Source organism: Acanthaster planci, linkage group LG01 (genome assembly GCF_054643075.1).
Source record: "Acanthaster planci isolate LZ-2023a linkage group LG01, COTS_SCS, whole genome shotgun sequence".
NCBI lineage: Eukaryota > Metazoa > Echinodermata > Asteroidea > Valvatida > Acanthasteridae > Acanthaster > Acanthaster planci.
In genome coordinates, this window is record NC_141777.1 from 6115749 (window position 1) to 6140120 (window position 24372).

The 24372-nt window shown below is 40.4% G+C and overlaps 1 protein-coding gene across 1 annotated transcript in view; it reads left to right on the plus strand.

The window, feature by feature from the left end:
• The window catches only part of cep128 (centrosomal protein 128), a 70198-nt gene that overhangs the window by 29302 nt on the left and 16524 nt on the right, over positions 1-24372 (plus strand). The window contains exons 7-11 of the mRNA XM_087141942.1: positions 4839-4898; positions 5654-5740; positions 12651-12844; positions 21389-21596; positions 22544-22736. Coding sequence (XP_086998068.1) covers positions 4839-4898; positions 5654-5740; positions 12651-12844; positions 21389-21596; positions 22544-22736 — 742 coding nt within the window. The remainder of the gene's footprint in view (positions 1-4838; positions 4899-5653; positions 5741-12650; positions 12845-21388; positions 21597-22543; positions 22737-24372) is intronic.

Below are 24372 nucleotides of genomic sequence, written 5' to 3' on the forward strand. Positions count from 1 at the left end.
GCAGATTTCAAATGGCTGCTGTCAATACACAGAAACGTAACTAAACTGAGTGCAGAAAATTGCTCTGGAAAAGCTGGTTACCAACTACGAGTACAATAGTATGCACTGTATTTCTTTTGACTTGTTATCAGCTGACATTTTTTTCTCAGCGCATACATGTACGTGTACATGTAGATTTGATAAACACCATTTGCTGCTTAGTAACACTGTCAGATTGGGCTCTGTTTTGTGCACATTCAGATGAACATTAGTTTGGCTGGCTTGCGTCATTTCCACACCAGTGCATTCATCTTGTGAATTCCACATTGTTCTCATGAGTGATCATACAATACCATCCGCAGTTACTGTACAATACTATCCACAGCCGGGCTGCTCCTCAATCTCGCCTTGCTCATTTCACCCACTATTAGCAGTTACTCATCCTCAAAAGGTTGAATATCCTCCACCGAATTAATTTTATCCCCCTACCTAACCAGTCTGTAATCGCTGCGGTTTGCCACTTCATGTTTTCAATCAAACTGGGCCAGTGCTGGCAGGCAGCACATGGTCCCCCCTCGTTCCAATTTGTCATCCTTGGCTCTAGAACTGTGGGTTGCATATGCATGTCACTCAGTGGCGCACAAATGTTGAATGTTTGTCCTGCCATCATCCCTTTTGTGCTCTTCTGAAGTGCTCACATAGTTACACGGTGTCCCCTATCACTGCGCTGCCAGTCTCAGCCGCGCTGTGTTCCAAGGCCACAGGCATTCCAGTCACGCGGACTGTGTTTAGTTTTCTTACAGTTCCAGTTGCCCATGCTTTGTATGCTATAATTGTAGAGTTAAGAGCGCAGTCACATCCTGACAGGTATAATCAAAATCATGTGCTCTAATTCGCTGATTGATAACCAGGAATCCCAAAATATTTAGTTTGGTAACTTTTGGAATGCTTGGATATTGACTGTGATCACTTCGTCATTTAAAAAAGATAAAAGATGGAAAGTTCTTTGCGGTTTCTCTGAGCAGTAAATTCTCCATCAGCGTTTTTATGCCTATTCAAAAGAATCATCCGGTATTTGACTGTCAAGATTGCTCAGTATGTACAAGGAAATCTAATTTAGCTGAAGGATATTGGCATTGGTAGAGCTTTTATCAGAAATATTTCCTAGGTCAGCAATTTCAACCCTTGAAAACAACACTGAGTTGAGCAGGATTCTGCAGAATATCAACAGGGGGGGAGGGGAGTTGGGTCAAACATCAGAATTCTGTCCTGGCACTTACGCACTGTATCCTGCTGGCCTGTATACTATCTGAGAAATTAACTTCTTCAAAGTAACTGTGTCTACTTAAGCTTTTCAGGTATCCAGTCCTGCTTTGTACATGGAGACAAATTGTACCTACAGTAACAGCTATTGTCAATGGACTTCTGGGACTGTATTCACACTCAGAAGTAGAAAGAGTCCTTCTTTCTTTTTGTATTATTCATATAATATTTCATTTCTACTTGCCATGATATTGCCTACTAATGTACTTTCCTGAAATTAAGTCAGTACATTATTGAACTTGACTGTTTATTTCCTCTTTTTTTTCCTGGAATGCTTCTCAGTTCCCTATATTAGGATCAACTTTATTGAACTCTGTTTAAAATTTTTGCCCCAGTAGAGATTTTGTTAATAATGTGCAATGTGTATTGTGGTTTGTGGCATCTGTGGCTTTGTCGACATTCTGCCCTTGCTGCCATAGACAGCATCCCTGGAAGCACTGAAGCATTTTAACTGTCTCATTTTTTTTATTGCCCCATTTCAAGTATGGATTTGCTCCAGTTACAAAAGAAATGATTAAAGCCTATCCAATTAGATTAAGATCACATAGAGTGCTTCATATTACTGATCGTGCTTCGCCGTGTAGAATAATCCCACATTGCCTGGTGCTGACATACATGTATCATTTCACCTCAAGAACTTCCAAGACGTACACGTACTGTACATTTTTATTTCCCTGGCAAACATTAACCATTCATCCAGTTGTTTGACCTAGCAAAGCTTGCATCTGGCCTCACCATTTTCCCTCAGTATGTTTCATTATCCAGCCCCTGCGCATTGCCCCAATTTCAACAGCCGTAATTGTGTGGTGATGATGACATTTCATAAATGTAAAGAACCAATCGGTTCCCATCATTAGGCACCCCCCCTCCCCTGCTCCGGAGAATAATTGTAGAATTTCTGCCGGCGCAAGGGAGAAACTGCCATCAAATTAGGTTTAAATTAATTTATAGTCATTTTAATGCTTTCCACCTGCCAATTACCAGCGGTGTGCATAGAAAGGGACGATAATTCATGCTGTGACAACGATCACTCATCTCAGGTTCACAGAGGACAAATTTAATAAAGGTGTGCACAGCCTGATTTATTGATTCCAAGAGCAACCACAGACAGTGCAAAATGCCCCACTGACTCCAAATAGCCCTGGGTTTTGGCATAATGACATGATAATGCCAATGTTACTCACACTCTGTTGCCTTTCCTCAGGATGGGCGTGCATGTCGTATTGCCTTAGCAAGCTTTCAGATGCTTGACGCTGCCCCCTGCCTGCAACGTTCCCGGTAAATGCGGTCTTATTTACCCTTTTGTGCTGCGCATGAGTTGACAGAAAACTTCTAAAAATAGGTGAACCCTAGTTGAATTATAAGGCGAGTAGATTTCCCAGAAATAATGAATATTCAAAATCCCCAAGCCATTCATAAGAACCGGACTATTTCTGCAACTGATTTCATTTCTTAACTTCCTCCCTCAAGATCTGACGGAAGAATACACTTGCTTTTGCATCTCCCTCCCTATCTAATCAATATTTTGTTGTGCCTGGTATTTTGTTAAACACCTCGATGCTTCTTATCCTCTAAAGACATAATTATAGACTTTGACATCTCTCTTCTCCTCTTCATCCCAAAACTCAATCGTTTGATGGAGATAACACTGACAGTCAATGGCAGGCTAATGAAAATGGCCGGAACTGCTGTTTGTTGCAGGGTGTATTATATTGATGGAATTGAAGAAACATTTGAAACACAAATTGAGCACATAGCGACTTCAACCTGTTTCAATTACGTGATCATCTGCAGCCACAGCAGCTGGTTTTATTGTATTGGGAGCGTGACCCCAGCTGACCTTTTGCTAATAGATGCCCCATCTTCCTTCCGATCTCTTGCCGTACGTGCGCTTTGCACCGCAGCCAGCTTCTGTATTTAGCTAAGGTAGGCATTCCCCTGGCTGGGGCTCATGGATTTACTTATGCAAAACACAGTATCCTTCATAAGTATTGGTACACCAGAAATTTCTGTGCCCACAATTGGAGTATTTTACAACTTTGAATGGAATTTTGGCGTGAGTACGGGCTTGCAGACTGCAGAGTGTGCGGCAAAGAATTCTTTTCCTATTTGCATAGTGCTAAAGTTTTGTTCTATCCCTTGGAAGCACAGAATCGTCATTAGAAGCAAGCAAGTTCCAGTTACATAAAGCTGCTAAGTACCGGTAGAAATAACTATGAAGTAAAGGAAAGGAAATACAGTTTACTGGCTAAGGTCTCATGCGTTGCATATTTCTTGGGACTGGTTACCGATTGAGGTTTACTCCGCACATAAACTTGTTTAGCCGAGACATAGCATTGGGCCTTGTTAGGAGAGCAGAGTCCAGGTTACCCTTCGGCTTTAAGATGACGGAATGTTAGATTGCCCAACTTGGGTTTATTGCTGACGGTCACAGGGATTGTCTGTACAATATGAGACTTCTGTTTGTCTGTGTTTACAAACATACGATGCAGACCGATACAAACGGTCCTGCTAGAGAGAACACCTGCATAAAAAAGAACAGTCTGGCGTGGTACAGTTTACTTTGTGTATTTGCCAACCATCTTTGAGGCATTCTGAAATTTCAACACAGTAAAATCTAACACTGAAATGGTTTACACGCGCACAACATTGCAGAATAAAACTGAATTGCTGCCGTGCCCAGAACTCCCGTCCCACAGATCATGAGAAGGTCCGTTCCTCAGCTGTTTTGTTCCTCACATGTACAACGGAGGTAGTGAAAAAGTACACACATACACATGGTAAAGTTCTTAATTTTTGATTGAAGCACTCAACCTAGTTTGAAATGGTTGTGAAAGCCAAAATGTGAGAGGTACGGTACATGTAGAGAAGTGGCACTCAAGTATGGGATGCCCAGGAGCACAGCCAGAAATCTTATCCTGTGAAGGCATGCTGTCGTCGCCCACTCATATTTTTCTGCCTGAGCAAACATCCCAAGGAGTGGAAAATACTTAGACAAGTGGGAGGTTAATTCAGTCGTCAGTACACTGTTTCACAAGGTAGTTTTCTTGAAATTCCATTTATCTACAGTGTACTCTCTACATTCGTTTCTGAAAGTTTTAATTCTGACTCGGAATGTTGTTTATGTTTTGGTTTTTCATCTCTCGGAACATGATGTTTGTTTTCACACGGCCAGTTTGGGTGTCATTTGTTGTTAAGTCACAGACGGGATAGATTGACAATTGGGAAGGTCTGTTTGTCATCCTTTTTTGTTTGCGGTGGCCAAGCATAAAGTCTTTAATAATTTGACCTCCCTAATAATATTGTCCCAATTTCAAGCAGGCTGTGGGCATTGTACATGGTCATATGTAGCACTGAACAGAGCTATTTAAAATTTCATAACCTGGAGACTTCATCACCGGGTAACATTTACCAACACTGAGATAAAGATTATCTGAAATGGAGCATATGTGGATTTTCCGGGAAAACACCCAGTGGCATTGCAGTTCCATTATATTAATATGTCCATTGATTTTGTCTTCCATTGTTAATGGCAGGAGAAGCGTGACCATGAAATGAACATGGAAGAGTTGCAGAAGGAGAACGAAGAGAAGAAGGTACCTGGTTTTGTTTAGTTAGCGGCATTTTATGGTGATGGCGTGCATAACACTGGCTTGTTTATAACGACCACAAACTTTTACATCCCCATCCAGGGCCAAGTTATTTTGAAACCAGATAAATTGAAACTGAAAGCTTTTGACAATCCTTGCCTTGTTTTGAAAACACATTACCTTATTTTTTAGATTGTGTTTACTTTTATTCCTCTTTTTAATGATTGTTTGTACTACTTTTGAATGACCTCGCTATCTGAAACTTCTGGAAAATTTCCAAAGGACTCTTTAGAACTGTTTGTTGGCTTGCCTGAGGAGAGTAGGGAGAAACAAAGGAGATGATGATGCCAACATGTGATTCCTACTTCCGCCAAAAACCTATGAGGGAAACTTTTCCTTGACACCTGTAAGAGAAAATTGAGTCTGTTGAATTGTGCCAGTTCTGGCCAGATTGCATCAAATTAAAGAATTAAAGCATGTTTGCCTGATCCTCCTCTTAAACTCTTTTTTCTTTCTGCAGTAATTTTTAAAATTCTTTTTCCTGGATGTGTCTCCGATTGTGACTTTGCAACAGTCGAGCAGATCATCGGCTGCGCCAAACAGAGAATAACGCCTAAGCCCGAAGTCGCTTTAATATTTCATGGCTGCCAGACGTTTTGAATTTGAATGGCTATTGATCAAAGCTGTTGGAAAAAGGAACTCCACATTTCCAGGCAGACGACCCGAAATATTATCTTTTTTATTTGATTCCTCCATTGTAGAGTCAGGGAGAACGAATGATCATGGACCGATCCAATCGCCTGAAGCGTGAACGAGCCGAGATGGAAGCAGAACTGCAGACCCTCAAGGTTGGTACATCTATTAAGCATTCAGTTTATCGAGTCCCGCACATGCCGACGTTTTTTTCTTTCTTTCTGTCTTCTGCCTGTATCCCAAGTAACGTCCCCTTGAGTAGTCTGTGATTAATCGTGACTTGTAATTACTAAAGGCATTGGAAACACAATTTACCAACCAGACTTGGCTGGCTGTGCGCTGTCTGGCTGTACGCTGCAGTACTTGCAGATAAAGGAAGGAGGCGCATGCAGGGTTCTAGGATCTGTGCCTCAGGATTTGAAGAAAGAATCTTGGAATATGGTTGCCCCTTGTCGCGTTGCATAAATATCAACTAAGAATTAGATGTGTAGCACTGAGGTTTTTACATGATATTCATGTAAAAGTGCTTTCTTGGCTGCAAGTGCCTTACAATATACTGAACAATTTCTTAATTCTTGGTTTTTGGAGGGTGAGAGTCTGTTACGGGAATTGGCTCATGTTTTTAAGTACCAAATTTGTTTTACAATTGAAATTTTTAATTTTTATTTAAAGCTTTATATTTGTGGCCCGAGTAAAAATTAAGAAATGTGTGACTTTCAAGGACTTATTTGAAATTATTTTCACCCAAAAAGAGTTAATAAGGGCAATTTTTTGGGAGGGGGGGTAGTGGAGCACCCGGGTTTGAATTAGGAGGAGGGGGGGAATAGGAATTGTTTTCTGCAAAAAAATGTCAAGAATTTTTTCCCTTTCGCAGAGGAACTTTCCCTCCTCCAAGGGAAGATGATAGACTGAAGAATCATTTCTAAGAGTGTTGGCACTTTCAATTCCCTGCCAAAATAATAATTTGGCAGTTTTCTTCCTCAAATTGCACCCTACCGAACCTAACCTTCTAGAGAGGGTACATAAGACAGAGTGAGCAGATATCAGAATCATGCTGGTGGCCTTCACACTGTGTTTAATTTACATTGATTACGAGAGGCTGTCATGAAAGAGCAGCTTGGGAAAAAGATGCCATAAAAGAACTTAATATCAACCCAAAGTGTGGTTTGTAATAAAATTAGGCGTAAACAGGGCCCCCTGTTTTGTTTAGACAAGATCTTGAATGTTATGAGATGGCTGCAATCTTTTTCTCTTCTGGTGTTTTCGATAGCATCCATTGCAACATTCTGCAACAGCAAAAGTGTGTGCCCACTTTGGGAGGGCACTGTTTTGCTGTCTTTGGTCTAAAAAGGATATTATTAGCAGCCAAAATATGTGTGTTTGTGGAGTGGATGTCAGGGCTGGAATAAATGATAATTACATGTACTTTAGCCATGGGTAAGATACATGTAATTTAAAGGGAATTTCAAAAATGCATGACTTGTAATCCTTATAGTGGTACTAGTTTTTTATATCAGCTATATGCCATTGGCACTTATTGGAGGTTCTTTTAAATAGGGTATGTCTAATCCTTATACCGTACTAGTTTTTGATATCAGGGTATAAATGCAATTGGCACTTATTGGAGGTCCCTTGAATAGGATATGTCTAAGCCCAGGTTTAGCCTGTGTGCTGATGTGGGCAGATGCTTTCTATATTATTGAGAAGGTTTTGATTGACAAATTGGAACTGAGTTGTGGGGGCATGTCTCTGCCCATGCAAAATTTGTACTTACAAAAATTGTTTACTTCCCAAATGAGTTGGCCAAACATACCTACCTGACAGTTTCATATTCTTGCACGAATGAAAGCCAAATTGTTATAATTAACATACTGCAGAAATTATATTTAGAAATTAATATTTTATCGTAGTTCATGCTTTACATAGATTAAGCATTGATTACCCTCATCCCTTTCTGTTAATCATTTGTTTCAGGTTTTTTTGGAGGGGAGGGGTTTTTTTTTTCTTTAAATGACTTTCTTTCAAACTGGTTTTCTACACCATGTACAACTGCAAGCGACTTTGAAAAACTCGTGATGAAGACGTGTATGAAACACCATTGACCTAGATGAAATACACAAATGGGTGCAGTGAACTTGTCCTCATTTCAAGCATAGCTTGACATGATTGTGCACCGATTGTGGCCAGGCTCCGAGCTCGTGCAGGCAAACCGCAACTTCATTAGTCTAAATTTGGGGAGGGATGCTGCTTAATCCAGAACAATTACTGGAGTGGCAGATTGCTGGTCCCGACTATTTAGGGACAGGACTGGCCGAGATGACCGCACCACAGTGGGTGAACTCTGTGATTGATCCACCCTAAAATGCATAAAGTGCAGGTCAAATGTAGACTAATCTGGTGTCCAAATTTAGATGCCAGGGCTGAGGTTGTACCTTGCCCATGTCTGGTCTTTTGTGTTATGTCTGGTCTTCTGATGGACCGCGCCACTGACAATAAATACATGTAGTGTTCTCCTGCACCTTACATCAATCAAAACACGTCAACTTTTACGTGGAAGCCAAAGCCCTGCATTCAGTTTGGGGGAAAAGCAGTCAGTGCTTGTTGTTAAGTTTTTGCACAGTTCTGTGTATAAGTACTTCTGTGTTAAGTTGAAATTAATTGAAAATCCACCCTTACTGTTTCCAATTACAACCAAGATGACATTTCACATTTGCTATTGTGTGCTGTGCTATGTAGGAAAGACACAGATGAATTGGAACAAGTGCCGTTTTGGGGTCGATTTGAACTATTTGAGAAAGCGTGGCCATCATTTTGTAGAAAATTAGCAGGCACCACATCACACGGTTTTAGTCATACAAAGAAAAAAAATGTGAACCCCCCCCAAAATTTATAACAAAAAATTGATAATTGCTGAATTTCCCTTCCAGTGTAAACGTGGAGAACTTTAGTTTCTTAAATAGGTTGACTCACCTTCTCAGTGTAAAATTTTATTACAGTGCAGAAATTTCGTTCAAGAATGCGCAGGAAAGGTGTTTTCCAATATGTATGTGCCGCAGAAAAAAATAAGTAAACTCATTCACCATCTTTAGAACGTTTCGAAGATACACACATGCAGATACTTTTGTTTTGGTTCATCATTTGACTTGAGTTGGTTTATTATCCTATTTTTTTACGAGACTCTGAGGAGTACCTCTTTTTCCGCAGAAACAGTCAATTCAATTAAATTCCAGAATCTAGTTAAGTTCCACCTTCGGTACTTAGTTCAGGGAAACGCACCCTCTGGTGCAAGGGGACAGGACAGAATTGATTTTTTGAGCCCCCGCAGTGAACAATGCTTAGGGGACATGTATTTATGAAGCATACATGTATATGAGAAATCAAATTAAATTGTTTGAGGAGGGTATTTTAGTGGGTAAATATTGAGGGCACTTTTATGGCAGTGTGTGTGTGTTGGGGTGGGGGGGTTCAACAGTGGCGGAGCAGTACCAGCACAGCATTAAGTGGAAACAATGAGAAGACAGATAGTTGTGTATGTTAATTCCATGTTAACAAGGAATTTAACGAGACGATTCAGAAATTTGGCGGTTGAAATACTGAAGACATCAGAAATGTAAAATGCAAACTCTTCTACAAACTACACTGATCAGAAATGTACAAAAAATTGGAGGGCCTGACATTTTGATCGAAACACAAGTAAGTCAGCTCGAATTTTGGTAATTTTATTTCCCTTGGATACTTCAATTTTCGTTTTATATGTTATATCTAAAATATGCCTCAGCAGGTAAAATCATGTTTCCATTGTTGTTCTGTATGGTTTAATACAAATCACATCATAATGCAATGAGAAACACAGTAATAGGTGCATGAACTTCAGATAAGACAAAGGAATATAAAAAACAGTTGTTCATCATTGCAAAATAAGGCTGCCTGGGGGAATAGATTCAGAGTTTCTGCTCTGGCTGTGTTTTTGAAGTCAGTCAATACGAAAGAAGCAGTATGGTCTAGTTTCTAACATCCAATTCATTTTGTACCCCAGTACCTGTACCTTCATCGGGAAAACAAGGAATGAAAACAATTCCTTCAGTACATTGTTAAATCTCAAGAGTAATTGTAAATACACCTTTATCCAGTTTGTCTACAACTTGATTCACAATCTGTTTGACCAAGTATAATTTACAGGATTTCCCTGAGAGATTACTGTTTTACAACACCACTATCTGATTCCCCAGCCAGGCAGTTGTTTTCTTAAAAGTGATGTTGGACATTGTGGGCACTCATCACTAAATACACCTATTAACTTTAACATAATCTGAGAGCTGTTCCCTAAATGGCAACATGAATTTAGGAGCTAGGGCTTTTATGGTTGTTTTCTTTTGATAGTAAATTTTGTTTCGGTTCATTGTGGCTGTTTGATCAGTTCCTGCGTCATCGATGAAAATCTTAATTGACTGATGTGATTTATTTTTAGATGGTTTATTGACTATGTGGTTAGGGGGCCATTTTGTTGGAATGAGTTTCTCAAGTAAAAAACCTGGAAGCGATGACCAAAGAATGCAAGCTACGCGTGTGCATGCGGTAATGCATACATATTGATACGAGTAGTTTGAAACAGTTGACATTTGGACATGTTCATGTATGCCTAAGCAAAATGGACCTTTTCCATGAAATATGCAAATTGGACAGGTGCATATGCGCTACTACCACTGGTTGGTGAGTGCAGTTGCCAACACTGTCGGTAGCATAGGTGAGCTGCAAGTAACCATAACCTGGTCCGTTGACAGTCAAACAAAACCATATTACAGCCCTTGCCTGATACTTGAGCACGCTTTTCTCGAAACTAAGTGAAATTTTCAGTGTCCTGAGGTTGGAAAGTAACACTTCCTTGTCTTTAAGTTTGGCACTCATGTCAAACTATACTAGCACAGAAACGGCGATAGTGACGTGCGCATGGAGATTTGTATTGTTACGTCAAAGATTTAAGCAACTTTGCCAACCAGTGGTACTAATGCGCACGCGCTTGCCTTATTTGCATATTTCATGGGAAAGGTCCATTTCTAGGACTTTTCAACTAATCTAAACCATATCTAATATATTTTTACATGTTCATGTAACTTTGACATGCTTATCTGACTGCCAGTCATTTTTGCAGCAGACTAATATAAAATCAATGTGCCAAAATTAAGTTTCACTTCTAGATAAAGAATCGTAGAATTGTTAAAAAATCTAAACTGCTCCAAACTGCTTGCTCACTAAGGCGACCTGAAATGGACAAGGATTTTACAGGAAGTTTCTGCTTGGATCAAAATGTGAGGCCGTCCATAAATAATTAAATAATAATATATTCATTTATAAAGTGCAAATATCAAACAGATACTGGTATGTTCAAATGCGCTGTACAATGAAGACATTAAACATGGTCCAGCCAATGGCACACACCCACATCCACCTACATCTGTAGAGAGGAGACAATAAGAAGCAGTTACAGTTTTAGAGGTGGGAAGAAAACCCCAGAGAAGAAATTTCTGGGTAAAACCCATGGAATCGGGTAAGGACTGAAAACCCAATCTACATATTGACCAAGCTGGGAATCGAACTCGGGCCACAGAGGTGAAAAGCGAGGAAAGAACTACATGTACTTCACCAACTCGACTCCATTAAAGGAGAATTCTTTTAGATGTAAGTGGTAAATGAAATTGGCCATTTGAAGACAGACAGTCAGCTGTTTGAACAAACTGATTCCTTTTTTATTGCTTTTACAAAAGTATGTTTCTGTGCTTCTGTGTAAAAGCATTATTTTTTCATATTAATTAAAACAAAGTGGCCAAAACAAATCTTTCCCTGATTTCTTTTTGGTGAAAACAAAAACCACTGAAGTTGTTAATTTCATTTTTTGAAATGCTATCAGCAAGTCTCTCTCAGTCCACCTCATCTCCACTGAGTCAGAGTAAATGAACAGGAAATCCGAACTTGTTCAGTTTGTAGTACTGATATCCTGCAATTACCATGGGTTCCTGGAGTGCCGGCGTGCCGCGTAGGCAAGAGCCGAGATCAGATCTCAATGGTCTGACAGAGCCCTGGCGGACCGAGTGGGTTTTTATCTTTTGAATGGGGCAGGGAGCCTTCTGTAGTGTTGCAAATTGGATCTGCGTGTAGCCTCTCCAGCTTCATTATGTGCTCTCACCCCCTCTCTGCACTTGGCCATGCGAGATACCGGAATCTGGACGTATCTCAAATGCTTTCATCAGAATGCTGTTAACTCTCTGATGCACGGGTAGTCACGTGTGGGTATCCAATAACGTTGTCCCCATAAATTTTCTGAAGTTGCGGCCAGGATAACTTCAGAATTAAATTTCATTTTTTTTTTATTGGCCAAGTTTTCCATTCGTATTTGGAAACTGCAGCATTGGAAATGCCTGAAAGAAATCATATGTCTTCGAGTACATGTAGTTAAGAGGCTCTTCAGAAAAATGTAAGTCAATAGTTGATGTAAAAAATAAACCAATTGCCAAAATGTCATCGTAAATGGATATATATTCCCCCCTTTTTTGTACTGGTTTTTATAAATTAAAAGTACAAACAGTAATCAGTAGGTATGCTTAAATTCTGGTGCCTGTCGTTGCTTCAAGGCAGATCCAAAGAAGGAATGCATGTGAACTTGCATACTTTGTAACTTGATTTTCTTTTTGTCAGGTTCCGTTAAAGTTGCACAGTCATATCTTTCAACACATTGATAGGCAGGTGATGAATAGACATTGAACTTGAATTACATAACATATGGATCTGCAAAAGTTGAAGCTTCGAAGGACACTGTTTAAAGTATAATGTACATGTAGTGGTAGGTTAAGATTGAGATGGTTTAAGTCGTGCTTGGCCATGCTGTAGCAATGCTGAGTTACGTTTATTGTAGTTGGTAGAAGATCTTGTATATGGCTTCCATTTTTCTTGCTAGAAGACACTAGAACCTTTTTGCTGGCTCGACTGGTTCACCGTGGTGTCAGTGGAAGATGGGGGTCTGTTTTGATTTGTAAAGACAACACTAATTTTCTTTATCCTTCACAATTTCAGCTTGAAATTGCGGACAGCCAGTCTCAGCTGAAGACGCTGAGACGTCAGTTGGAAGAAAGCCGCTCAGATGCCGAGAAAGCAAAGACCGAGCTGATGAGCGCAGAGCAGGAGAATGGAAAACTCCGACGGAAGTACGAACGCGCAAAAACTGGTTATCAGGAACAAGCTCAGCTCGCTGAGGTAGAAAACATCCGGTGAGTGCCTGCTCCGCTCATCTTCTGTCGATTTAATCAAATTGAAGTTGCAGAGGAGGAGGAAAAGAAAGGGAAAAAGGAGAAGAAAAACCTGGTTGATGCTTCAATGCTAACACAAAAGGGTTAATAAATTGCTGACTCTAAGAATCTGTCGGCAGCTTTTCTTCGTGCCACACGTTTTATTTCAAGTCTTGCATGAAGCACGGATCAGAAACAGTTGTAAGTGGTTTCAGTCAGAGGCAACAAAAAGTGAAATTGACTTTTTTTGTGGTTCGCAAATGGGTCACGGTTTGTGCAGGAAATTGCTCGGGCAACCTTGACAGATGGGATGAGAATTTAATTTTGCGCTGATTTTATTTTCTGTCGTTCGTGTGGTTCGGGACTTTTTCACAGAAGTTTGATTTCCAGACCAGTTGTAATTGTGCAGGAGTGTAAGAGAAAATCTCCGGTTCATAGCATTCAGTGATCTTATTTGTCTTACTTTGTGTATGCAGTCCTGGAATTGCACATGAATCTGCAAAGATGTCAATCTCAGGGGTGGTGTATACACTGCATTGAAGTGACAGATAATTCCTAATACCTCGGCAAATATTTGCTGTGCAATTTACAACAGTTGAACATCTTTCAACTGTGGTAAATTTGTCCAGAATGTTTGGCTTAATGTTTGCATTGGATTGAAGCACCGTGCAAACTGGAAATAATCTGAAATATGTAAAAAAAAAAAATTAAAATTCCTAACCAAGAAGTCAGTCCTCCATCTAATTCGCATGAAAGTTTTTAATTTAAGAGCAAGGAATGAAAATTTCCTGACTTCATTTTGTAGTGTACTTGTGCATGTACAAGAAAAATTCATGCAGTAAAATTTCCATAGTCCTGAGACACATTATATCTTTACTCTCTTTGCTAGTGTTTAATGTCAATCCATACATGTTTAATGACTCTCTATTGCCTTTTCATGTATGAACTGAACTTTCCCTGTTTTAGGACGTGGTTATTGCCTTTTACCCACTAATGCATGTCTGAAGGTGCATGCAAAGCTAAGGAAGTGGGTCTGTCGCTTTCTTTCCTTTCTTGGAAATAAATGAGTGGAGAGAAAAGTGAAATTTTGTGTGAGAAAATTTGCAATGCTACATGGAATGGATATGTTGTCATAAATAATATCCAGAAAGTTTTAACAAATGCCGTGACATGTCGTGCTTCTTCACTGATATGTCTTAAATGTAGATACTTCATTTCTAATTAATGGTTTCATAAAAAATTGGTCTACTGAAAACAGGCCGCTGCATTCGGCCTGAAGCAAGTGGAATAATCCTAAATATGTATATTTTCATTTAGTAGTCGATGCAGTGCTTTCTGTAGGAAAATCTCCATCCATGGTTGCACTTCATCAATCAGGCAGCAAAAAAATTGGTATTTGGAAAGAGTTTAATTAAAAGAGAAAGTGCTTGTCATTGATCTATAGCAAGAATGACATGTAGCATTCATGGTGTCAATGTGTAACATCTCTTAGTGCACGGTGAGCGAAGGTCAAAAATGGAAAGGGCCACACCATGAGTTAATGTTGAGCTCTGCCTTGTTTGCTAAGGGGAAAAAAGAACATGAATGTACCCTTGAGGCTTCCAGGGACATGTACGTTAGGACGTGGAGTAATTTATGCGTAAGAGTGGCGGTGCTTTAAACAAACAATATCTGGAGCAAGGACGGGGCGCTTGGGTGGTGTTAAAGGTCTGTGGTACACTGTACATTCCAGTGGATGATGGCTAGTCCATCTGCTCTTGTACATGTAGGCCGGAATGACTGGGCCATGTAGGTCATTGGGTTGCGATTGGCAGATCATCAGAATAGGAGTTGAGTTTATGTCTTGGCGGACTGCGAACTCTTGATGGAAAGGCAGCAGACAGACACGTAAATGTACATGTGCATACGTATTTGGAATTGAGCCTAAACTACACCTTTCCAGTTGGTGGTATCCATTTACTTTTTTACCACAGTGCTACAGTGTGTCATTTTCTTTTTAAGTGGGCTGCTCATTGTTACATGTCCATTGCATGTGTAACATTTGCATATCTGCCATAATGCGACAGTGGCGACCAAGAGCTGGAATGTGGGAATGCCATACAGCACATGTACATGTATGATCAGTGATGATAGGTTGAAATGTCAGAATTTGGGTAAAAAGGTGCCATTGAAAAATAAAATGCCAAAATTCGTATTGCTTGAAAATGGTTTGAAATACATGGAGACGGTAGTCTGGTTCCAAGTGTTTAGAAAGATACATGTACATGTGGATAATTCCAGAAATTTGGGGTGCAAAATTGTGACATTTTTGTGTCCCTGTTACATATACACCTGACCTTTATTATTTGACATGGACATATCACTGGAATGAATTTCAAACTGTTAACTATTTGTTTGGTAGGTAATTTGCATTGATTCATTGCTCTTGGGAATTAGAAAATGTGTTCCGAACTTAAAAACTCATATGTCAGATGTGACAGGGACGCCCCCCTCAAAAAGGCCCCCTTATTTCTGGAATTACCCATGTAGGGCCTACGTGCACCAGTACCGGTACAGGTTTTTTTTTTTATTTTTCTTGCATAAAACTCTCAGTTCTCATTCATATTCTGGTTCAATTCATTCAAGCCTTCAAGTCGATATTGTCTTTGAACTTGGGCTTGGAACTGCCTACTGTTATAACCTCGCTAGGTTTTGCAGGTGCATTTTCTGGTTCAGAAACAGAGAACCCTGCAGAAATACATCCCCTTTGGGTAGAAAAGATGCATCTGAGGCAAGGGCACTTCAGGTCCACTCCCAGTCATAAACTCACACACTTCACTGTGTACCTGTCAGTCAAGCTCGGGCTGAAAGGCTTTTCTCTACGCCGTGTGGTTTCTACCCAGTCCGTTCAAAATTTTTTGTACTCACATGCACTTTAAAGTGCCATTTGGCCACAGTTGTAGTGCGATGCACCATCATTGCCAAGGCACTCTCCCCACCCATGTACTTTTGGTGGCTTGCTGAAGGCAAAACAGCGCCCTCAGCAGTTCCAGTGCAGTGCCAATAGATATGAAGGATGGAGGCAGGGGCCAATTTTGTACAGATATTAAGTTTGGGGGGGTGTCTAAGCTCAGAAAATAGCTTGCCAGCCAAAAACCCACAGTGTGCGTGTTGCCTGTGGCTGATGATTTGCCGAGCAAACAATATTTGGTAAGAGATCGTCTGCAGTTGAGTTCCGAGAAAGTGGGTCTGATATTACTCCATTTATTTAAGGACATTGTAATGGCCTCATACTCAGCAATGAAGCTGGTTGCTATGTACCTTTCCAGTTTGATTTACTGTGCTACATTAGCATGTACATGTATACAAGGGGCTTGGGAGACATTTACATACACCAGTAATTATTGATTGATTTGGACTCACATTTACATGGAAATTGTGGGTCACACCTCAGAAATTGGGTCCAATCAAGGCACATTAATGCAGTTTAAAAAAAAAAATTGAAGAGCAGTTTAGAGGAATTGGGGATTTGGAAGGCGCCATGTTCCTCATGAGTCATTTTCCTCCCCGTCGTTCCGTATCAACAAGAATCATTTTCATTTTATTTGAGAGATATACTATTTCTTTTTAAAGGAATGTTTGGAAAGGCTCTTTGTGAGAATTGTATGGCCGTGAGGATGTTGAACCAACAATGCTTAGGAAATATGACTTAATGGCTTTGTTTTAAGTGGTACATGTGTGCCGTAGCACGTCGTCTCATGTGTGATTTTCATTTTAAAAAAATATTTTAACATTTTAGCTCTTTCAATCTAGAAAAGGGGCAGGACAGATTCTGCTCTCCTGTGTAGGATTCAGATCTCAGCCCTTTAATGACCGATATTATACATGTATTTAGAAACGTGGTTTTGTAAGCCATTATTTTGAATACAGTTGTCTTGTTTGTTGTAATTGTATTGACAAAAGTATAAATAATTACAAATGATAAGAATAAATCAAATAAAACTAAATTCAAACACATGAATATATGAATTAATTAATGTATAAATTAAAGACTAAATAATTCTTGTCAACACTGTGAATTTTCTATCTTGCACTTTGGGCAAATGCTAAAAAGCTGTCATATTGACAGTTCTTTCATTTTGAATGGAAAGATATGCATTTCAATTTAACAGCGTGATTAAAATTCAGGCAACTACAGGAAGTTGGGCTTATTTGGGAATTAAAATACCGTTGAATTTTCAGATGATTTGAGAGCAAACAATCCTCAGAATGGTCTTCCGGTGGTGAGGCATTGATGTTATTTTATCTGGGTCTTACATTATTCACTGATTGACGAATGGATCCCTATGTAAAGAGCAGACTCCTTGAATTCTTAAAATATACATTTATGTTTTGGGGGAACCCAGGTATTGATAAGGATTCACCAACCAATAGAAATGTTTAAACTTGATTAGATTTCCAGTGATTTTTTGCAAGATAGTTTAAAGTTTAACGTCCGTGACTGTACAGTGGCCAGATCCCTTATTTGCTACCTCTTGTGAAAACCAATCAGACTTTATCGAAGGTAGTGAAATTTAGGGACCTGGCGACCATACAGTCACGGATGTAGAACAATTTTAAAGGAAACCAATGAAGGACAGTGAAGAAGATAACTTATCATAATTGTAGTGGTAAACTCCATCATCTACCATTGTATATCTCATCTCATGCCAATAATTAGAAGCCAGCTTCAAAGGGTGCTTATTAATAGGTATCCATGACACACACAAACTTTTAAGCTCAGTACCCAACATGTTTTCAAAACAAGTGGGTTATTAGCCCTAAATAATACCATACCTGTCCACCATTGACTGCATCAATACTGGCAGGCTGCACCCTGCTGCGTACTTCTTCTTCCTGCTTATAGTAGTTTCTTGAAATTTGTCCAGCCCATACTTGAACACTTATTTCAGAGCTAGAGCAAATTTGGCAAGAAAGCTGAGAGTGCCATCGTAGCGGTGGGACTGCAGATTGACGTCACTGGTTCACATGTGAATGTACTTTCTTTACACAAATTATTCAGAGAATAAATGTGTTTGTAATAGTAAGGATGTCTATCTGAGGAAGAGGGATTTTAGTCCCTCGGAAATCCGCTGCCCCTCTGTTTGTAATCTCCATTTTTTAAAAATAGTATTTGTAAGATGGCCGATCACTATCAAGGTTTATGTGATCCAGTACTTTGTTCCTTCGGAATGTAAAATTTGGACAATACTTATCACTTGAATGGGTTTCGTGGAATTTCGGATAAAGAGCAATTTAAAGTGACTTTTTTTGGTGATTCAGCTTTTGTAAAACTCTGAGCGTGATTAATTGATTCAATTTGTGGGCTTGTAATGACTTGTCTTTTTCATTAGTTTTTCTTGAATCCGAAATCTGTTCATTGAGCTCAACCATTATACATGCATCTCTATAGACAGCACTGGTTCTGATGATCTCTTCTACGCTTTTACACCGGAGCGGAACGGACGATTTGATGTAATCGGAGAAGATTCAATTTCCCATCGGCCATAATTTCGCATGCCATCTGTTCTGTTCCCCCTCCCCCCGAGCGTTCATACCAGGACTGCTTGACACAATACTCTGCAGCTGCCACGCAGCGGCATACAGGAGATGCTCTTAACGCACAGATACACCTAGAAATTCCCCCATCCTTTTCTGTTCTTCTCTAGCGAGGGCATTATGCCATCATTTTTTCCCAGTGTTTTCCCTGCTTCCTCTCTCCTCTTTCCTTCCCTGTTCAAAGGTTAAGAAAATACAATACTGCCGTGAATCGCTTCATACCCCACCAGCCTAGATTTCTTGTATTGATCTCACTATTTTCAGATACACATTTCAAAAGTTTGTGGCCACCCTGATATCAGATGGACCACAGCGGGCCGTATTCGTGAAACCCATTTGGCAAGTGTGCTAAGTGGTCCACAAAGAGCTTCCATCATGAAGCACTTGTAGGCCGTCCCTTATGGCTACAAATGGAATAAAGGCTGCACTAAAAGCGGCGGCAAATTTCGAAGTTAGGAAAGCCTGACATTTTGATTCTAGAAAATTATCCAATCCAATATTCTGGATAGTTCTCTTCCAAATATGTACACGTGTTTCATAATCTGTATGCTGGTCATGTGCTGTTTCGTTTTCAAAGAGGGAAGCACTGTCATGATCATATTTCGGTTTTTTTCCCCACAGTTGTACATGTAAATGTGGGAATGATTGCCCCATAACTGCTTCAATGTGGAAAACTTGTAGATTGAATAATAATTTGGGGGACAGTGTGGTGGTTTTTCAGGGTCTCAGCTCAAACTTGCACCATATGTGAATTTAATGGTTAATGTTGATTCCTTTGCAATTAACTTTTGCCAATCTTAGGGGAACTCTTTTGTGTACTCAATTTTTACAGCTTTGGTGAAAATGTTTCAAGACCCCACTTGGATTGTTGGTGTTGTATTGCAGTAGTATAAGCCGGGAATTACCGGTCACGCCTAATAAAAAAAGAATTTAGATCAAAGCCACTATCTCACTACTTTCCAAGACTGAATGGCTACCTTGAAGAGTCAGCCCATGCTATTAGCTCACCACAGCTGACTTGTCATTCAGGAAATTTGATCAAGCAACTTGAGTCGCAGCGGAAAGCAACCGAGAGATGCCACTTTGCTTACGTAGAGATGCTCTTTTTTGTTCCCGAATGAAAAGAGTCTCTTTTATGTTTATATGTTTATCGTGGCTACTGCCAATTACTTCACCGTCTTTTTTTTTTTCTTTCTCCCTTGCAGTTCAGGGACAATTCTTGACACATCAGCACATTTGCACAGAAAACATTATGAAATATGTATCAAAAAGCTGCTCGCTGTTCGTACTTTGGAAGCAATTTCAACTATGCATATTTCCAATCAAATGGAGTGCTTACATAAAAAAAAAAGAGTCTGCAGCTGTTTTCCACTCGGGAATTGTCTTTTTATCCGGTGACTGTGGTATGGTTTTGGCTCCCTTTATTCTTTCCCTTTTCCCCTTGGGCAAGACATGGCATAAAGCAAATACGACATGGTTTATTCTACTGGAGGCACTGATGATTACTAGTCCCATGGTGTTTAAACCAGAGCTACATCTTTGATATCTGTCCAAGGGTTCTGCTCCCCCAAATCTTAGCTTGCTGTAAAACCGTGGATACCGTCAATAAACATCAGAAATTACATGCACCTCTTTCCTTTCTCTGACTCTCTCTTTTCTTGAGGATTTTTCAATACTTCTCCTCTTCTTGGGTTTCAATTTGACAGATGTGCGCTGTGAACACATATTTTTCAATGCCCGACGCATAGCGGAGGCCATAATCCGAGAAGCCTATTATTCAACACTCACACTCTGATATTTGGGCAATTTCAGTTATGTGACAAATTTTTTTTTGAGGGAGGAATTTTGAAGCAATTTGAAATGGCGGCATTGAAAAAAAAAAAAATCAAATACTGTGAATAGAGGTTCAGGTAAGGAATTGACTTGTATCCGGGCATTGAAATGGGGAGGTTGAAGGCTGAATGATCATCTGTCAGTGGGCAGTGCAGCCAGTAGAGGATCAGGTTTTAATGTCAAACATTTCAAGGTGCGCTAGTCAGGCATAATGCGTTCATCAGTCCATCTTTTACCATTCAGATTGCCTCTGTGTTTTTGTGTCATTCGGTGTTGACACTGTGAATGTTCTCAGGGTGATGTTTACTTCCGAGTATTGATAAAAACTGAAAAGGAAATGAGAATATGTTGCTAACTAGAGCCAGGAAGAAAGTGTGGAGAGTCACCGTATGAACTGAAACAATCCAAAATGGCCAATTCAGTCCAGCTGTAGCATCAGAAATAATAAATTTTCACCAGCCACGGCTGTTACTAGTACCATATATCCCTTATGGGGAAATACAAATATTCATAGGAGGGAAGACAATTGTTTGAAGCTCAGATGAAAAGCCTTCCACCACAGGAGCAAAGACACCTGATCTCACTGTTTCAAGCCTGCTTAAATTGCTCAATGTAGAAATCGATTAAGCTCGGGATATACTTGCCTTGTGAAGACAAATTTTCGGCAAAGAAACGTGTGAGAGGCTCCCTGTTAGGCATTACTTTTTCCTTTGCAGCCCCGTGACATTCAACCCTGCAGAACTTTGAAGTACATGCAGAGTGAGCACAGTCCATGATTTATTGCCGGCTCAAAGCCAACTCAATACTTTGCTGGTGTTTGCAGCATTTGGCGTATGGGCTTCCTAACTGGTAATCTCATGGTCAAAATGCAGTACAGGAAGATACTGTGACACCTAACTCGTGGCTTGCTAAGCTTAGTAGATAGAACACCAGAACTTCAGTTTAGTGGTCTGAGGTTCAAACCCGCTCAGATTCAAGGTTGTATACTAGTTTACAAACTGGTGCCAGTCCTCTATTAAGCCTGACTCCGTTTCCATTAGTGCTCATGAAGGAATATATTGTTTCTTATCCCACTGCTTACTCCCATGGAATTAATGTCTTGTTTGTCACTTCCAGGGCGTCCAATCTAGAAAAACGTCTTATAGGTGTGTCAAGCCAACTGATGGATCAAGACTTGGAGAACGAAAGTGTTCTGCATGCCATCAATCAGGAGGTCGATCGTCTTGTGGAGGTTTGTGCTGGACAGGACGAGGTACACAGGGCCATCTCGTCCCCGACCAGAGACGTGAAGCACAAGCCACAGCACTGGCTCACGGAAATCAAGGTATGATAAATAGATGAACGCAGACAAATCCATGGCTGTAAAACAAACACCGCTGTCTGCAGGCCGTTGGTTTTTAATGAACGGCAGTGGTTGGCCGGCTGTTTGTTGTGCAGAAATGCCATATATCATTGTAATGAGTGGGAAACTATGAGCACTATGCGTGGATGCTTGGATGCTCTTCATAACGGTATTGTCCTGTAATTACGGTGTTCTGTTTATTTCTTTTAGTTATTCACAGTTTACAATGCATTGGGGAATTTTTGGTATAGTTTTTATATCCAGGGGGCATTGTTGACTGCACTGAAGTTCCATCGTGGGTGGATTGTAATGCAGACGGATCTGTTTGATGTACTGATTTAACCACTTCTCACTACCCTGTTTTAGCATCCAGATATTAGATCCGACTGAAAAAAGGTTTTCCCAAACATTTCTGCAAGGACAAATTATTTGAACTATGGTGTGGGCAACCTTCATCTCCAAAGAAGGAATCTTTTTAAGTGACTTTGTGGGCAACCTTCATCTCCAAAGAAGGAATCTTTTTAAGTGACAGACTTTGTAGCATAATACATTTACATGTCCTTCTTCCGGCAAGTCTGGCAAAGGTCAGGCCAATAACATGAAAGATCAATGAAAATGGATAGAATTTCTGGAGGAGGGGAAAAAATTGCAACCCTTCGGACATGTTACTGCTGATCGTTACTACGCTAACAATTCTGTGAGGGTGCTGGTCCTCTTAGTGGGAGTAACTTGCATCAGTCAGACTCAAGCTGTGATCTACATGTTGAAGTAAACAAAAACTAACTCAAAATGGCAGTCTGAATTACATGAGCCGTAAGTTACTCCTCAAGAGAACGAAAGCTTAAATTGATTCTTTCATCGAGTGTACATGGCAGTACCACAAGGAGGTGAACACTTTTACGTGTGTGCCTCGCTTTCCCTGTTGGCAGGGTAAATTGCAATGGGTAGAGGAGGAAATGAGCAGAAAGCTGGCCCATCAGAGGAAACTCCGGCAAGACCTGGAGCGCAGCCGCACTGACGCGGACGAGGTGGCCCGCTATGGCGATCTCCAGAACAGACTGCTGCGGTCGGAGCTGGACAAACAGAGTGGCCTGCTGCACGAACTCGAACAGAATAATCAAGGTACACTGGGAAAACCTTTTAGCTTGATTATATCTCGTCAGGGATCGTCCTTTTCGTACTCGACATGCATGTTGGGCGAATGGCCGCAGCATTAATGAGTGGTAATTCACAGTGGAGCCTCCCATGTCCTGACACATACATGTACCTGGCAGGTCTTGAAGTGGTTTCAGACTTTGTGCTGGACATGCTCATTGCTTTCACTCGCCCTTTCAGTGTTTAAAAAGGATGATGGCCCACATTGAGCCATGAACATTCTCGTACGGGGGTCGAAATTGCTCTCTGGGCTGAATAGATTTCTCTTTTTGATTGGGAAGCAAACTTCAAATTCCAGAATCACGGCCTTTTGGCACAAGTAAAATCTAAATTTCAGTATTCAGCTAATAAATGGCTAGATCTCTAGTAAGAAGTGACTGTTGCAATCCCACATTTTCAGAGCGACTGCCTTAATATTTACTCATTGTTTTGGCGTGTCCACTTGAAGAAGCATGCTTACCATAGCCATGAAGAATATACAGTCTGTGCATTTTGGTCTGTGCTCTGCAGAAGAGCGTATTACGGTAGATGTCAGGTACATGTACCTGCGTCTTAGCTGTAAAGTTCTGAGATTACCGCGGCGGTCTCATTCCATATCTGATGATGTACATGTGGAGGGGGGGGAGCAGTGGAGTTGGTGTGAACGCGAAATGGTGCTTTTAGTAACTTGCTTATGAAAAGGTGCCCCTGCAGCGTGTGGTAAATGTAGGGTGTGTGTGTACATGTATATCTACATCTACCGTGTCCTGTTGAGATGTACTGTGAAAGATGTGTTGCATACTGATCGATGGTTGATGTTTAGTTTATTTTTGCAATGCTTGGAATTCGAGTAGGCTTTGTAGCTGGTTAGATTACGCTCAAGGGTGTGTGAGAGTGAAGGGATTAAATCTCCTTCAGATTTTCGTTGCAAGTTGAGATGGACTTGAAACCACACTTGTCCATCTGGTGTATTTTAGCCTGATTGAAAAAGACGTTTTCAATTTGTGGTCTTTGGTATCTCACCCTCCTGTTTCTTTGCAAGGTCAGTGAAAAATTTCAGTTTTTCAAACATAAAACTTAAAATAAAATAAAGAACAGCATGCTCATATTCTGTGAAATTAGCGTCCAAATCTCAGCCCTCAACAACCCGAGACACCCCCCCCCAAAAAAAACTAAACCAAACAGCAGCAGCAACATAACATCCCCAAATAAATGTGACCCTTTAAAAAAATGGGAGTGAAAATAGAAATTATACATGCAGGCATTGGGTGGGCCAACCTGTGTGAGAACAGGCAGCCGTCGGTACCCATAGGGTTGGTCAAACAAGTGCATTGCACCTGGTTGTTATCTGCGAGCATGCATCAATATGAACACAAGACATTGCAAAGTTCAGGCAGAAATAGAAGGCCCATTTGTGGCTGTTCAGTTTGATGCTGTACATTGACACCCCCCCCATGGTGACCGGTTACAGGTATTGTTGAAGTCGTTTTTCCCTTTCCATCAGGGACGTCATGCAACATTATTTAATAGATAATGCCTCTCATCCTTGCCTCCTGTTCATCACATTTTAATCTTCTTATTGAATATTTTCCCTTTACATGTACATGTATTTTACATGTATGAT